The sequence below is a fragment of the Aythya ferina genome (assembly GCF_964211825.1).
Source record: "Aythya ferina genome assembly, chromosome: Z".
Lineage (NCBI taxonomy): Eukaryota > Metazoa > Chordata > Aves > Anseriformes > Anatidae > Aythya > Aythya ferina.
In genome coordinates this window covers 13,292,133-13,310,452 of record NC_140299.1, presented here as the reverse complement: position 1 = coordinate 13,310,452, position 18,320 = coordinate 13,292,133, and the positions used below count along the sequence as shown (strand labels likewise).

Below are 18,320 nucleotides of genomic sequence, written 5' to 3'. Positions count from 1 at the left end.
TAAAAAGTCTTAAGTACCAGCCCTGACATACAACAGTTCTACAGAAACACATGATAACTAAGATTTAAAAACGAAGGCAAGGGAAGGGGCTTATTGACTATGCTTTCTGCATCAGCCTTCTTTTCAGTTAACCCTTGGAGTAAAAGATGAAAATGCTATCTGACCATCAGCCGTTAGAAAATACCATGACGTACTGCCAAGCCACTCAAGCAACACTTAGGTTATGGAGATTCCAACAAGGTATTTTAGTACAGGACACTGCTGCCAAATGGGTGACTGTCAGCCTGCCCCATTGCCTTTGCACGTGGGAAGGGAAGCCTTTGCAACCAAGGCAGATTTCGACCAGGATTATTTGCTATAGACGGGGAAATATCTTGTGTTTCAGATAGTCCAGACTGCATGAAGCAATTAGTTATTGGAGTCCCAGAGGATGGATGAAGCACATATTGTATACAAAATTGTGTTTAAATGAGATTAGCCAAAAATCCTAGCAATCTGAAAACTGATGTAATAAGACGATTCCAAGCTTCAACGCCAGGCAAGCATAAGGACATCTCTGCTGTCCAGCTCTCTAACTTTTCATTTATCTGTGTGCATGAGATGGTACAAAAGATGAGAAAAGCTCTGGGATAACAACAGGGGACAGAATCTCACGTCCTAATCTACCCATGGTAAAAAGTCATAACCAGTTTGCTGATTTTTAATGAGCTGAGCTGTGGGTCTTTCAGCAAGTTCTGGGCTGGGCTGGGAGGATACACAGGCATTTAACATGACCAGGAAACAGAAGAGGGATTTTGCAATACAGTTGTGACTAACAGGCCCCAATAAAAGACATCAAAATTAACAAATGATTCAGTACCAAATGAGATTCCGAGCTACAGATGTCTCAAGTTGGATGCCCACAGAGTCATCAGAGGCCAAAGAAGCTAACGGACAAAGATCCAACCAAGAGGATGCCACTTCTCCTCAACAATGCCACTCATTGCAAAACATTCCACAGGGTCCAGCAGAGATTGAACTGATAGGATAAAGATTCATGGCTTCTCTTCCCAGAAAAAATAATCTTTTAGAGCCCAACAGAGAAAGGCAGGCATGACAAAGAATACCAAACTAAACATGTAATCATAAGCAAAGAGACAGTGACCAGAGGCCTCTGATCGCAAATTCACAGTTCTCATTAACAATCGCAAAAACAGAGGCAAAGATAAAACCTTCAGTAAGTTACAGATCATAAGGACGACTTGTGCAGAGAGGAATTTAAGCAACCATAAGGCAGTTGCAAACAGTCAAGAGAGAAAGTGCCAGGAAAGAAAGCCTTAGCAATCACCTGACCTGCTGCTGAAGACATTAAAAGTAAGATATGTAAGCAATTCAAAGGACTACAGAGTCAAAATAAGACGTCTACAGCAACAGCAAAATCATAAACAATGAATGTGAAACTGGGCAGGCAACCCACCAAGTGATGGGCTACAAACATCTGGCAGGAAAAGTCCTGGCCCTACGGACAGGCGAGTAGTACTGTATAGGTCATCAGCACAAAGGCCAGAAATCACTGTAAAGAAATACTTAGAAGACATACAGAACACGGAGAGAAATGTTCAGGTTTGGAGATGACACCACAGTAGCCATTCTGCTTGCCAAAATGCTAGTGATGATTGTGACACCTCTATAAAGAAGTCTACTATAAAAGTATGCAAACAAACAAACAAACAAAAAAAAGCCCACCTTGTTTTAGAAATATTGAAGCAGAAGCCCATCTAGACTCTGGCTACATTAGCACTCGATATGGACACATGAGAGACCAAAATCACAGCTTGGCAATGACTAAAACCTAGGTCCCGGGTAAAGTTTGAAAGAAAATTAGGTTCTTAAAAAATCAATACAAGTATTGTTTCTAATATTCCAATTTGCATGTAGAAGTGTATCTTTCATAACAAATATTTCATCATGTTAATATTTTGCCTTGGACAGTTCAAAAAGTCAAGTCAGAGCTTGTTATACCAAGTCAAGCAGACTGTTCCTATCTCGGTCCTGGCCAGATTAACTCTTACCATTAAATTGTTCAATATGAAAAATTGCCCTTAAAAATGCATTAAGATTTGCCTTGTCGGTGAACATGCTGTCTGGATTCATTGTAAAGACTATGGGAAACAAACCATGCCAGGAGTTGAAGTACAGGAACATGAACAATTTAAGGTAGTTTTAAAACTTTTAAATACATTTCTGCACAGACATTATTTTAAATTTTAGGCTGCTAAAACGGTCACTCGAGACAATTGGGAACTTAACCATTGTAAGTAACAACAACAGACTTTTAGAATAATTCTAACAGAACTTCTGCAAGGTTCATTTGCAGAACTCATTCTTCTAAGAATTAGGAAACAAGATCTGAATAAATAACATGAAAGAAGACGCTTCCCTCAAGCTCAGAGAACAGTTGCAGTGTTTTTCCTCACCTGCCTTTCCCTCCTGCTCTGTTTCCTACTAGCCACATTGTCTCAGTGAACAATTTCTAACAAAAAAAAATAATTAACTGTTATTATTCATCCTAACGCCATGGACATATCAAACCTTTAAAAACATTATTCAAGATTTTACAGAAATTTATTTGAAAATGCTTTATTTTCTAGTGAATTATATGGATAAAGAAAAGATAAAAAATAGCCTTAAATGAAACAATGCCATTTGACGTTAATTTGCTAAGGGAAACATTAAACAATGAGGTCTTTAGCAGGCTGCATTGGCAACTGCTGCTCTTCATCTTCTACTTCTTTTTCTCTTCCATTTACTGCTTACCTAGGTAATAAGTCCTTTGTTCTACATATTACAGCTGTAACTGTAAACTAAGCATTTATTTGCTCTTCTAGATAAGCACGTACTAAAACATTTTTTACAAGGGAGAAAGACAAGCTGTGGATTGTTTAGTGAGGTTACACTCATCAAAAGACTATATTGAGTGAAAGCTGTGGAAATACTTAATTTTGGGAATGTTATTCCAATGCTCACAACGTTTTTTGAGGTCAGGTTTATTTTTTCCTAATGTATAGAAATGTTTTTTGAGAAAAAGATAACTTTGGAAAAAGAAATTATACAATAAAATTGTGATGCAGAACAATGCTATAAGAAAAAAAAAACCTAAGTTTTGCTGATTCTATCAGGACCACACACTTATAAGTTACAAAGGTGATTAAGTGCTGGTTAAATATAGCCTTAAATTATGCCTTCAAATCTATTCATAATTAAGAAAGCTTGATTGTTATGATGTCTCTTGCTCTCTACTCCTAGTGCAAATGCAGAGCGCTCGCTAATATTGCATACTATTCTAATCACAATACCTATTATATATTATTATAATCACAATATAAATGCCTAAGTCTAACACAGGTTCATTTCTCCTTCTCTAAAGGACACTGGTTTTAAATTTATCCTTTGCTTTATTAAATTCAGAACTGCAATTCCATGTTAAAAACTTCAAACTTTTAATACTTATATAAGAGACTTCATAAAGGATAGTATCAGTTTTCAGAGAGTGTGAACCAAGATGTACATAATTCATTTACACTATAATATCAATATATACAAAGACATGGTAATAAACATAAGTCTGCTCTATCCTAATGCTAATCAATACAAACTAATAGGGACAGGAAGCCTGAACAAAATCAACTAGGCAACAAACGTATGTTGTTTTTATTAAAACAAAATCTATAATTGTTCATTCCTATTTATATTTTTGAAAAATAAAAGCCATATAAATTGCCTACTGTGAGACACTACACATACTTAAAAGGGATGTCATTTATTTAAGGATAAACACTAGATATTTTTTTCTAAAATTTAAACACAAGTGAACTAAAGTGGACTATTTCACATTAGTAAATCTAAATGAAAGTGTAAGCTTTCTTTATTTGGGATAGCTTATCAGACCTTCCTAGAAAAAATAAAAAGAAGCCTGAGAAACTGTATTATTTTATTTATATACTAGAAATCATTGTACACTGTTGTGACACAGCATTAGTAAAGTTGGCTTTAAAAAAAACATTTGGTAAAACACTGGACTCACTAGAATTCTATTAAAAATTAGAGACCAATATTTTCCACTTAAATCATGAAGTTAAATAACTGACAGGGAAGAGTTCTCCATTGCATAAAATAAATCATTCCTTATTATAAATTCAGATGTGGGATTACAATCTATTGTAATACATTCCCTTTTACACTGTAGCGAGTTTTATTAGCTGCAGTATTTTATGCTTTCAAATTTTGACCCAATAACCAGAAGAAAAAAATAAAAATAAAAATGCTGCTCTTTGTTTCAAATGCTTTTGAAGTATTCGTTATACCAAATTCTTCAAATTTTACGTTTTTTCCATTCTGGCTTGTCTGTTTCATCATCTTCTGGTTCCACTTCTGCAAAAACTGTTTTTGGCTGCGTTCTAGAAAATATTAAAAAGATTAAAATAATGATTAGGCTACAATTCTATAACAGAAACTGCATTAGACATATATTAAACACAAATTACATCCTTTATACTTAACAAAAAAGTATCCTAGATTTACTTGTTTTCTATTCTCAAAAATATCCTGTCAACTAACCTTCTAAGAGCTGAAGGAACTTTCAGCTCTTGGGCAAAGAGCAAAAGTATGAAGAGCAGCATAACAAACACACATCTTCTGCAAGTATTACTTCCTGATTAGCCTTCAATCATTATGTGTTTATTCCATGAATAAAATTAAGACAGATGAGAGGAACAAGTCAGTTTAGTAGAACACCAGAAAAGTGGAGCTACAGTTCTTCTCATTACATTATTCAGAGAAAGAAACCTCCATTTTGATTCACTGCAGTATCATGGGAGCCAGTAAGTGAAAACAGAACAACATGGTTTCTGGCTTAGCCTATGCATGAAAAAAAAAAAAGTTTTATCCTCCAGAGTCTTTATCCAGCACTACCGTAACATAATAAAACTAATGATCTTCATATGAGAACACAGTGTATCCTACAGTCAAGCTTGACGGTATCTATTCCTCCACTGTTTACCTGTATTTTAAATACTGCAAACTTTATAAAAATAATTATCGATTACTTTTTAAATGAACACAGTATTAACAAACACAGCATTTTAACAAACCATTTGGACATTCAGTTCCCCTGTTTTACACTTTAATCACTGCATGATCTCCTTTCCAAACTAATTCTTAGTACAATCATTGTGGAGCTGATGCTACTGGATTTCTGAAGTTGGCTGTGCTCAAATTCTCATAACAACAAAGACAGAAAAAAAAAAAAAAGTATAAAAAGCAGCCAAGGCAGTCATCATCTCGTTAAGATATTAAATAATGTTTTCACAGCAGTGTGAGAACATGAAGCACTATTGTTGTAACAACTGTTATTTGTCACACTCTACAAGATGCATAAAGCTTAACAAAATTGCGTCTGCCTTACTTAACACAACAGGCATAATTCAATGTTGCCATCGCTTTTGAAGAGTAATACAATACCAAGCCATCTGTCATTAAAGGAAAAAAAAAAAAAAAAAAAAAAAAAAAAGGATTCTCCAGTTGTTAAATAGGCAGCACGAAGTAGATACAAAGGTTCCAAAACTAGTCAAAGACAACTTGCTGTATACACTGAATCTTCCTACTGGCCTGCCCCCTTCTCCATCCTCTGACCCTGCCATGGAGGTAGACAGAGGCAAAATGTCCCAGAGATGGTCCTATGGAGGAGATCTAGCACGTTCCTCTGGTGCAAGCTGTACATCTCATTACACACAAGTAGACCTTGAACCCAGATGAGGACCTAAACTACTGGAAGTTAGAAAAGTCATTCTGCTCTCCATGGAAAACAGAATTACAAGTTAAAACAACAACAACAACAACAACAACAAAAACATCTCTTAACATTCTCCAAATTAAAAAGCATCGTTGGAAAATAGTTACATGAACTCCACTTAAGCCATCTCTCAAAGACGACTCAGGAAAAAAAAAAAAAAATCAATATGAGATCCAAAACAGCCACCAGGGATGAAGGCTTTATTGGCTCAAATACTGGATTCTGTTGTCTGCTGAAAAAATGGAATGCCTGGAATCTTCTTGCTCTCGTATTTTTTCAAAACCTGCTGATGATAGTTTGTTTAGCCATTTTAGCAGTGTACCTTCCTTCTAACACAATATTCAGAAGAAAGATATCTAAATGCCATACAGGATCTTATCAGGTCAGCACGAGTTATTTGTTAGTAAAACACAGCTTCTAAAGTCTAAACCAATCACTTCTGACCAGGAAAATTCAACTGTCACAATTTTTCTCAGAAACTTCCATTCAATAAGAATTACTTAATTCATGGAACAAGCACCAGAAGCTATGTATTTTCCATGATATAAGTAGAGCAGTGAAAAGTTTTAGGTTTCAGTAAATATTAGTAAGCTACTCTGAGTCCAGTGAAGATGTGGGCGGGTGGAGGGGGTGGGGGGACACGGATGACACTGTAGCATAATCTAGCCGTAACCAGCTCAAGAGAAAACACGCAGAGGAAATTAAGCTTGCCTGCTATCTTGTTTTTTAAAATTAGCATGAAACGGCTGTAGCCTCAGCTCAGCTGAAATGTAAACTGATCCACCTCCACAAGCTATACAGCAGTAACTGGGACACCTAAGGTAATTCATATGCCTGACCTGATAAACACACATTGTTCTGCTTAGTAACTGCACTAGAGATTGCCAATGTGGTAGGAGTTTTCTGCATGATTAATATTTATACAAAAATTATCAAAACAGTTCCACTGCTTCAAAATACTTTAATTTCTGAGGGCTAAATAACACACGCAGAAAGCTGATCTTTGTCCTTAGGAGCTATGTAATCAAATATCAAAGAGCCCAAGTTCAAAGCGACCTCGGAACACCAGGTCCAATCTCTTCTGGGAAAAGGCACCCTATATGAGATTATCTAGCACCCTGTCCAATCACACCTTCAAAACCTCCAGGGATAGGGATTCTACCATTCCCCTCATCACCATTGAGAAATGATGGCGATCAGAGGAGGTTCCCAATGACTTGAAAAGACAACATATTCATCTTTATGAAGGGCAAGAGGAGGATTTGGGGAACTACAGGACAACCTACCCAACTTCCCCTCTACTCAGCACTTTTGAAATGACATCTGAAGTAGCATGGCCATTTGTGGGCTCTCCAGGACAAGAGACTTCGGCATACAGTGACAAACTGTGTCAGTGGTGGACTATCCAGCAGGTTTGAGAACAGTGGAAAGCCATCACCAAGATAGTTAGGGGGCTGGAACACACCATATACTATAAAGCTGAGAAGTGGGTCTCTTTAGCCTTAACAACAGAAGGCTAAAGAGGGATCTCAGTGCTATCTACAACTACATCATGAGAGGCTAGAGAGAAGAGGTGCGGTCAGAGTCTTCGCATGACTATGAGAGAAAACCAGTATCTCAGACACTGACAAACGCATTCATATTGTAGGTTACCCTGAAAGGTCGCAACAAAAACTGGAAAAACAAACTAAGTCAATTTATTCTTATTAATTTGTTCATATGATTTTCTGAGCACTCCTCTTTACCTCACTGTTTTTCAGTGTATTCAGATATGTAAACACACACACACACAAAATTCCAGTGGCCATGCACTGTTCTAGTCACCATAATCCCTCTGATTATCAGCTGTTTTAATTAGTTACCTTTTAAAGATCCTGTAAAAGTAGCCCATTAACAGCTGTGATTCACAGACTAGCAGCTAAAAAATACTGCTATAGTTAAACCAGCTGGAGATGACAACGGCGTATCACAGCATGTGACTCATGTCACAGCAACTTTTGAAATTTGTGTTTATTTTGCACTGAAGCAAATTAAAAAAGATAACTTCCAAGCATGCTTGGAAACCAGAATAATGTCAGAAAAGCTACTTTCAGACAGAAAAGAAGAGGTCTTTCAGTGTCAGGCCCCCCTGTATTCCTTAGCCCACCAGCTAACCTGACTCCTTCCTGAATCGCAGGTAGTTCCCTCTCAAAATTAACAGTCTCCAAAATTTACTAACATGTGTCTGCGAAATCACTGTTCTAAAATGATCTGTCCAGTACTCCTTCAACTAAAGATACGTGAGCCACAATATGTCTAACACTTCACATGCTGGTACTGCCGTTGAGGAAAAGAGCATTGAACACAGGGAGGCTACAGGTTGCTGCTTCATGTTATTCTTTTTTGCCTATGACAAAGACATCAAAATACGGGCAACATCACTGTTTTATAAGAACTGTGGTCCATTTTGATGAGGAGGGAAGTTTCACCCTCACCTTCTCTGTGGTACAGAAGAAAAATACATCTGGGCCTGATTAGGCCCTCAGCTACAATGCTTAGTAATTCCTGCTGATCCTTCAGAGGGAAATCTGAAGTCATTATAGTATCTCTGTACAGCTGTGTTAAAACAAACAGCTCACAAAGAATGTAATTTTCAAACATTTACAACTGATGCCTCAAGTTCCTTTCCTGTAGTTCTTTATTTGAAATCTTCAATCTGTCCTTCCTTTCCTTTCACTCCACTGGAACAATTCTTGCCAAGGTCTCTAACAAGCTTTTTCCTGAAAAATCTCAAGGTCATCTTTTTTTTTTATTATTTTTATTTTTTTTTAATTTTTTATTTTTGACAATTTATTCACTTTGGCCTTCTGTGATATGTCATGTGCTGATTCAGCACATACTTCTTATCATTTCCCAATATCCTTTTCAGCAGCATCTGTTTTTTCCACCCATCCTTTTGCCACTTATGTACTTCCCTCTCCTTTTCTGGTTCAAATTACAGGAGAAACAGAAAGATCATGTTAACAATAACAAGCTTGAAAAAAAATTTCAAGTGATAAATAATGCAAATAACTACTTGGCTTCAAGAATAGATTACACACCTTAAACTCCAATGAAAAGGATTTTTTTTTAACATACATTGTATAAACTAACAGTAGAATTCATGCCACAAGTATTTCTTATATGAATTGCTGAAGTGGAAACACAGATAAAACCACAAAATCAGTTATCTGATTTAGAATGACCTTTTCACTACAAATCAGGACCAGATCAACTCTAACCTTGTCACCATAATCCAAGTTATAAAAGCTTTATTGATAAGAAAATGAGTGTTTCTTAGTCTTTTTGGACTAAAATTACTTTAGATCCATCACTGAAGAAAATAAAATGACTATCTTTTTCTTAGATGTTTTCTTAAGAAGGAAAATGGAAAACTGTATGTGAAAAACCATCCATGAGATAGTACACAAACAAAAGCTTTGTCAAACAAGAGAAATGTGGATACTCATATCATATTTAAATGAAAAGTTACCACATATGTGGAAAAATTGATAGCAGAAAAAGTGGTAAAAAGAATAAACAGCACTGAAAAAAATTAAACATACTGGTTGTGTATTTCCCAGGTCTCAAGGCAGCACGTAATTTTAAGTATATATCAGAATATTACCTTTCCTAACTCTTTAGTATATTTTAGGATAAGGGTGAATGGCTTTAAACTAAAAGAGGGTAGATTTGGATTAGATGTTATGAAAAAAATATCTTCACTAAGAGGGTGATGAGGCACTGGAACAGGTTGCCCAGAGAAGTTGTGGGTGCCCCATCCTTGGTCAAAACAAGGCTGGATGGGGCTTTGAGCAACCTAGTGGGAGGTGTCCGTGCCCATGGCAGGGAGGTTGCAACTAGGTAATCCCTAAAGTCCCTTCCAACCCAAGCCATTCTATGATTTTATGGTTATGCTAGAATAGATATGTTATATATATCTAAGGGAGCCAGTTTCCTAAGGTTTATATACTGCTTATTATCATGAACCCAATTTTTACAGGGTCACTGAGGACACACTTCCTACACAACATTCTGTGATATTTTACATCAATTATTTGTACTTAGCACATTTATTAAATATGCATCTGTAAGGAAGTCTGTAAAATGGTTTTTACACAAGGTAAACACACCCACCCTGCAAAGTAAGGTATCAACTACATAATTAACACATCTCTATATATTATGCACATGCCCAGGCAAGCAGTTAATGAAACCTATGACTGTCATTGGTTTGTAACTTTTGATGCAGACCTCCGTCTCTGAAAGTTAAGAACATACCACAATTATAAAGTTATTGCATTTCAGTGCCTTAGTGTTTTATAAATAATAATAAAAAGTAATAAAAAAATAATAACAATGAAGCTTTAAAAAGCTTTTTGCATAGGGTGCGTCTTAAAGTCAAGTTTCTAAAGCAAGGATAGAGGCAGTTTCCTTGGCATGAGATTTATCAGCTGACAAAACTGTCAAGGAAGCATGCCGCTGGCTGCAGCCCAACTCCCCCACATACGTATCACCTTCTGGTGCGTAAGTTAATAGCAGTCTGTATTTGCTTCCTCCCCATTTCTCAGTCAGCTCTCTTCTTTCCCTGCAGCTACATCTTTTAACAAGAAACCATAATGAGATCTGCCCACCTGACACAGTAAGCTTTCTGTAATGTAGCTAAATTTTAAAACTTTCCTGTCTACTACATTGCAGGTGTGGGGGTGAAACTTACTATACAGTCAATGAAGTTACTGAGCCAAAAATATACTGAGGTATCTATCTACCTAACGGAATGTGTGACTGTGTTTACTTTTAAGAATGAATAGTTGTACATACTAAATAAAAACAGGTACCTGCACATTTACAGTAAATTTCACCTCTAGGAAACATAAGCCCTCAAAGAGTTACAAATTTAGCCTATTCATTACTACAACTGTTACAGAAACAGGCTTTGTCAAACCCTTCTTTGACTTCGTATCAAGAGTGATATTGTATAATACATTGATTTGATGTACTTCACAACAATGTCATACTTATTAATTACCTAGCCAGAGCCAGGGTGAGCCACTAATGTTCTCAAGCTGCTTTGGAAAAGCTATTGTGGGTCAAGCTGGGAAATAAGCGTCACCACAACAAAGAGCAATGATTCTTAATATATTCTGAGTTTCTGGAAAGATGTGTTAGTTTGTTTGTTTGCTTTTCATTATGGAGCTAAAAACTAATAAAGAAAGTACAGTAAATAAAGTACCAATGAAAGTACAGCCCAGAATATAGCACAATGGGCTGCAAATTAAAAAAAAAAAAAAAAAAAAAAAGGCTGTTAGTAGCTCTGCCTGCTCTGTGCAGACCGTTTAATCGCTTCATAACCCTTCCTTATGCATTTTGGAAATATTACTCCTACTAGATAATTACTTTGTACAACAAAAACCATCAATGACAATATCAAAATACAAAAAAAAAAAAAATTCTAATTTTTAAAGTGGCAGTTTCTGTTCCTTAGTATGAAACACATTTATTTAGTATGTATTTCAGTATTACCATGAAATTATTTAATGTTTTGAATTGTACTTATTCTTAGAAAATGAAGATATTTGGTAGAAACAAGTAAAGAAGTATATTGCACAGTTTTCATTGTAACAGATATGGATAAATACCGCACTCTTACATACAATTTAAACTGAGTTCAATTAACAGTGCAATTTTTAATATTTAATACCTTTAAGACCAAGTTAATTCAAGCAGTACTCAGGTCTTGATATAGAAAAAATACAAATTATTTATGATACTTAAGAAATCATCTAAAATATGTTGTCATAACACCAAGCAAATATTTTTGAAGGTTTAACCTAAGGCCCAGTTGGAGCTAGAGGGTATGTTGGAAAGCATCACCCCAAAGTCTGTCCATGGGACAGTACCTTATTAAAAGGTATATTATAATTTCTCATACTGATTTGTAGAAGACTAGCAAATTTAGAAAGCTTTAGAATTTCGTAGCACTGACAGTCAAATTTTAAAAATGGTAATGTCACATTTTAAAAATTTAACCTCCTGGAAACTCTTATCTTCATATAGGAGTGTGACATATTCTTGGTTTACGTATTAATGGCAACAAGCCAGAAAAGGCAAAGTATACTGTTAAAAATGTATGTCTTCTATTTTTACAAACTCCCAATGGTCTCCAGAAATATTACTTGTATTTTTAATTGCTTCCTTACTTAGCATATGCTGGAGCAACCCAGTATGGATTCTCCTCTGCTTCCTTTGCATGACGTAAAATAGCCTCTCGAGGGTTGCTGTCATCTGTCTTATCCAGTGCAATATTCTTGACTATGTATGATGACAAGGTACCTCCGTGTGTTCCAACACGGCCACCACGACCTGTAGCAAAAAAATAAATTAAATGACTGTTTTAAAGAAAAATATTTAAGAAATAAACAGAAAAATGTTATATTTTGTCTGTAACAGTGATCTGATACAAAGAAGCTATCTAATATTACAGGAAGAGCCTAATTTAGAGCTGCATTCACATACACATTTTACTGATTACATGAAGGAATTGTGATTATTTTTGGCAAGCACTCCAAAGACCAATGTCTAACAGTTCTGGACGCTGTTCACACATATAACAGAGTCCCCCACCCAAAAATGTTTGAATGCAAATCCAAACAAACACAGAACCCAAGAATTACAGTCCATTTGGTATACAACAGCATGAAGTGATTATGACTACATTACCTGGTCCTGCTACTGGAGGTTCAGGTTTGTGAGACTTCATGGGGTCCAGCCTATCCTTTTCCAGCTGTTTCCTAGTGCTTCGCTGTCGTGGTTCACGGAACATGGGAAGTGCATGGGCTAAAGAGTCACAATTTGGAGATAAAGAAACATTAGAAATTCCATTATCTTTTCAATGTTTTAATTACAAGGGTGAAGACTGCAAGGATTTGTTCACACAAAGGAAAGGGTTAGGGTCATTTGTTTATACAAAAAGAAAGGTGGTAGAAGCAGCCTTCTGCTTTTACTGTATCCAAGCAATGGTTTACCGAGGTATATTTTAGAGAGCTTCTTCCTGATGAATTTTTCAAATATGAACGTAGCCAAATTTCCACAGTTGTATCAGGTAGCAGTTTTTCATCTGAAATACTGTTTGCATAGTATATGTGCATATAATCTACTCCTCTGACATTGAGAGTCCTCGACATTAGCATTGTGACCAACTGGCTGCTCTTTTCTGAATATTCCATTTTATTATAGCACTTTAATACTCCAGCAGCATAAAAAACTTTACATGCATTTCTGGTTCTGAGACAGAGAGGAGAGGAATCTCCTCAAAGATCCAAGACATGTTTTTTCTGCAAATGAAGTCACATTCTTTTTTTTTTTTTTTTTTTATAAATTATGATACTAATCAAATTTGGAAAAATACCCATAATTGAGACAGTTTGACTAAACCATCAGGATTTAAAGCCCGTTTTTCATCATAAAACTGCTGCAATACCTTCAATCACAATCATTTACCTATATGCTGTTTCAGTCAGCTCAGACAAGAGGCACTTTTGTCAGCACCAAAAAAACACCATGTTAAGGGACAGTTTTCTTCTGGTGAGGCAAAACACTGCCGTACGATGATTGCTGCTGTTTCCCAAATTGCAGGAAATTGTGTTGGGGTCAAAAGACCCAACAAAGACAGAACCAAAACAAACAAAATCTTAAGTGTAGAGGAACTGGCTCTACATTTAATAAGGAAAAGATGAAGTCAGCATCCAGAGACCTCTCACTTTGATTTTCCAGCTTACTTATGGAAGCCTGCTCAGTTTACTAGGCCATGTAAAGTCACAGCCATATGACACAGCAGTAGATCTTTGGGAATACGTGTTTAGGTTTTATTTTTGCAGATTTCATAAAGTACAGCAATAAATTGTCCCAGGCATTTCAAAGCAATGAGGTTGATTGGTTTGCATAGAGCATCTCAGGTGACTAATGCACAGATCCAAGCTTTTTCCATATGCGGAGTCAAGGTTGTCCAAAGGAAACCAAAGCTGCATATTCCTGTGTTTTAAAAGTAATACCTAATCTCTCCGAAAATATTATTGCATTTTAAGCAGCTATTATAGGCAATCCTAAGATTAAAGAGCAGCTACAAGTTCAAAAAAAATCAAGTAGAGGAGGATGAAAAAGGGGTTGGTTCACTTTGGAAAGGATTTCTAAGATCTTCAGTTCTTTCTAGTTCTATCAGCAAGTTTCAAAGAAGCTAATACTATGTGGGAAGGCCAAAATCTCTCAATCCCCTCGTCCCCTTATAAAATATGCCCTAGGGAAAATGCAGGTCATTAAACTTTCTACAGTAACAACAATAACTATTTCTTATGCATCAATGAGTCTTAATATGAACATGAGGTCTTAGACTATAACCCGTAAGCTGGAAAGATATTTTAACTATTTGAAAACCCACGCATCTCTAGGCAAGTTCTAAATCTTGAAAGATCTCTAGGAATTTATTCAAGAACTAATGCTCGCATCTCTGATTTTGCCACTGGTACTATTGATGTTCCCAGGCAGCGAAAGGCTTCTTCAACTCATTTCTACTCACCAATTCACCAACTTAGTTAAGTAAAATTGAAAATTCAATAAAGGAAGAAAAGAATATTGGAGTGTAAGAAGTTGGTGTTTTTTGTTTGTTTGTTTTTTTGGTTGTTGGTCAGTTTTTCTTGTTGTGGTTTTTGAATACAAAATTCTTGCAAAAGGTCATCCCAACTTTTTAAAGCAGTTGTCCTTTCCGATGCATGAAACTTGCATTAGAATCTAGAAAACAACCAACGTTAACCATTACAGGGCATACCAAATACACCCCTTTTCAGTTTTGCAGGGCTATAAATAAATTTGTATGTAGCACTCAATACTTAAGGAATGATTGCAACTATTTACAGGGGAAAACATAAAAGTAAATCATCTGCAAATAATACGATAACTAAGAAAGATGTAAGAATGCTCATATAAAGAGATGTTTAAATTCCTTACGTGTTATAATGTAATCCTGAGTAAGAGTCTCTGCTTGTCTCTCTTTTCTTTTTGTTTTGACCACGCATAATTTTGCTCCCCTAGGAGAAAACACACAGCAGTTCAGTTGGTCAGTTTATATCAAATACAAACCATTTTTTATTCAAAACATATTCTCAACTGAATTATACAGTACTTTAAATATGCATGACTGCGTATATCTTGGTACATCCATGCACATGTGAAGGAGGGCAAAAAGATTAGTGCTTTTATTACAGATCAGTTTATATGACTGGTGGAAGTACGGGAGGAAGATTCATATCACACTTCATTTGTCCACAGTACTTGCAGCATGCACACAGGAAGTGCTTCTCTCCAAATATTGGCAATGATTAGTACCCTTAGTACCCTTCCTATGCAGCCTGGGTTGTTGTAGTTATCTAATCAGAGGTGTTTGTAACACGGCACCGAGAAACTCTGCAGAAGCCTCGTTGCAGCAGGACTAATTTAAACTGGTATTATTTTCCTTCTTACTGTAAGTACTAGGAATAAAACTGGGTACAGAACTGAGCTAAGGCTTTTGTGGTCTTTGTACAGGAGTCTCAGGCTGCACTCTGGAGAGAGTCAACAAACGATGCTGACGAACCTCCCTCCTGTTCTCTAAATTGAGAAAGAACAGAAAAATAATACTTATTTCTAACAACCTTATAAACCGGAATTTATTTTCATATTCCTATCGCCAGGCCACAGTAAATATCCAGAACTATGAACTATAATACAATATGTTTTTGGATGCAAGTGAAACAAAGTCAAGGGCTTTGGAAGAACATATTTATATCACTCTATATATGAAGTATGCATTCTTCCTCAGCTGATAAGGAAGGAAGTACCCCAGCCAATTTAGAGGGTAAAAGCAAGTTAATTGTGTAAGTATTTATAGACTAGTTAAATCCTCTTCTTTTCATTCTAGGCTGACAAGTCACCTTCTGATGAATCACTGCCACCCTTCCATTAGATACACAGGCAAAATCCACACGTGACAGGAGAGGGTGGGAGAGATGGCAAGGTCTCAAACCGAGTCCTCTAACATTAATACACAGACTGGCAAGTTTAAGCTAATGCTTCTAAACAGCATTTGTACTTCATAAAAAATAAAATATGACAAAAATACATCTACATGACAAAATATGACAAAAATATTACTAAATTCAATAAGTAGCCTTTCAATAACACCATTTCAGCAGTCTTCAAGAGGTGAAATGAAAGGCTGGTTATTCTTACAGAAAATTTCATACAATTCAAGAATGGAAGCGTTTGTAAATTCAGGTAGAACTGCCAGCGTACAGCACTACAGAGAGCCTGGAGGAAAATGCACTGCTTTTCAAGTACAAACTTTTGTGTTTTTTTTTTTTTTGTTGGTTTGTTTTTGTGTTTGTTTGTTGGTTTTTTTTTGTAACTTGGTAGCTAAAACTGCACAGCAAATGCTACTAACTCTTTTTTTTTTTCTCATCTCTTAGTATAATTATAGCATCAGGCTATGTCTGAGAAATCCTAATTATAAACCACTAACTATTACATACCTCTGGCTTTTAACAGGATCATAGTACACTTTTGCCAATCCATTTCCTGTACCAACCATGATCTGATTCAGCTTGGGATGCCAAAGGCAACGCACAACACTCTGAAATAAAGCAACATATTGACAGTTAGTTGGTCATTCATTTAGATTTTAGGATTAATATTCATCTTGTCAAAAAGCAGACCCTACACTGTAGTACAAACAAGCTTGAATACATGAATGAATGTGACTACACGAATGAGTAAAAGTTCTTCTCCAGAGCAGAACACAATGTAAAAGGAGTGACAACACAAGGATGTAGGCAGAGAAGGAAGTACAAATGGGCGGTAGTGAGAAAAAACAGTGGTTTCCACAGGCTAACTGCTCCAGGGTCTTCGTGGGCATAATGGAATTGGAACACTAAACAGGATTTGAAGGAGAACAATGAAGTGCTTCAGATATAGCAGTACAAGCCTTCATGACTTCTGCATTTTTCTTTTTAATCCTTAGTTCTTCCACCCTGTTCCTTATGTTATCTATTTTTCTTTCACACAGTGCTGACCTTTCACTTGCTGACTGCAGAACAGACAAATGTCTGATATTCATCTCTTGGATCTTTCTTCCCCTAAAGATCCAGGAAAACTTGTTATTTGAAGCTTATGTCTCACAGCTCTGTCACCCTTCTTGTCTGTACAACTCATTTTCAGACATTAATAGTACTGTTCTTTTATACACACAGAGTGGTTCTCCACGTGACTGATCACTGCACTAAAACTGAATCAGCAGGTCAACCCAGAAAAGCTGCAAGACTGCCATGATTTATGAGAGCGCCAAAGAAGCGGTCACAATCTGCCAGGAAGGACAACACAACTCAATACTAACAAAAATCATGTGTGCATCTAACTGAAAGAAAAAACAAACAAACAAACAAAAACCCCATAACTATTTGTTAGATATATAACAATGTTTTGACAGTGTTTTTGTTAGCTGTATAATAAATGTATCCAGAACTAGCAGTATGCATCACCGTGTTAGCGTTTCACTGAATGGTGATTTTTCTAGCCTTTTTTCCCTTTACCTTTAAAAACACAAAAAACTATAGACTTTTCAAAATGAATTAATTCAATACTCAACCACTTACATATACCTATCATGAAAGTATCTGTAGTTTATTTACTCATTTATTTTACATAACACAGTACATTAAAGTCACAACATGGAAAACACCAATGTCTCACCCAGAGAAATAAACAAAGCAAAAATATACTTAGGGGGTGCAAATGAAACAAAGCCATTAACTTGGGAGGTGACAACCACGTAATCAGAAGAGAATGATTATGTATAAGCTCTATTGAACAGTGAATCACTCTATCACTCTTCCCACTTCACATTCCTTCCTATCTCTGGTTTGGTTTACATACTTTTTTTTTCTTTTTTTTTTTTTGGAATGTTACAAGGCATTTAACAAAAAAAGTACTGGAAAAAAAATCTGAAGCCCACTCATCCATCATGAATTACATTTTCATTTTAGTACAAGATGAAGGATGACTTTTTTTAGAACTGTTTTTCTGCTTGGTGTTCTTGTATAAATGAAAAAAATAAATGAGTGAGATGAGTTTACATGAATCAGCTGATCAGTCTTTACAAGGCTGTTCTATAAAACATCCTGCCCATTACATATAAACACATACAACATTACACTTTCCCCTGTACTTACAGGTACAAATACATCTAGCGTATTTATTATGAGACAACAAAAGGGCAACAAACTTATACTTCAGAGTTATCTAAAAAAAAGCAAGTTTCTGGCAATGCAGTATAATCCCTGCCACAAGATACCAAAATAATCAATACAAGGTTGTTAACAAGTTGCTTGATTTGAATAAGATACTTTTACGTACTGTTATGTAATGCTATTACTCAAAATGTTACTGT

The 18,320-nt window shown here is 36.0% G+C and overlaps 1 protein-coding gene across 1 annotated transcript in view; it reads right to left on the bottom strand.

Annotated features, from left to right (window-relative positions):
- Positions 1-3,662: 3,662 nt before the first annotated feature.
- Positions 3,663-18,320, bottom strand: part of WDR70 (WD repeat domain 70) — a 139,255-nt gene continuing 124,597 nt past the window's right edge. The window contains exons 14-18 of the mRNA XM_084503670.1: positions 16,408-16,508; positions 14,849-14,928; positions 12,569-12,685; positions 12,049-12,211; positions 3,663-4,436 (exon numbers count right to left, since the gene is read on the bottom strand). Of these exons, the coding sequence (XP_084359796.1) occupies positions 4,352-4,436; positions 12,049-12,211; positions 12,569-12,685; positions 14,849-14,928; positions 16,408-16,508 (546 nt within the window). The 3' untranslated portion in view covers positions 3,663-4,351. The remainder of the gene's footprint in view (positions 4,437-12,048; positions 12,212-12,568; positions 12,686-14,848; positions 14,929-16,407; positions 16,509-18,320) is intronic.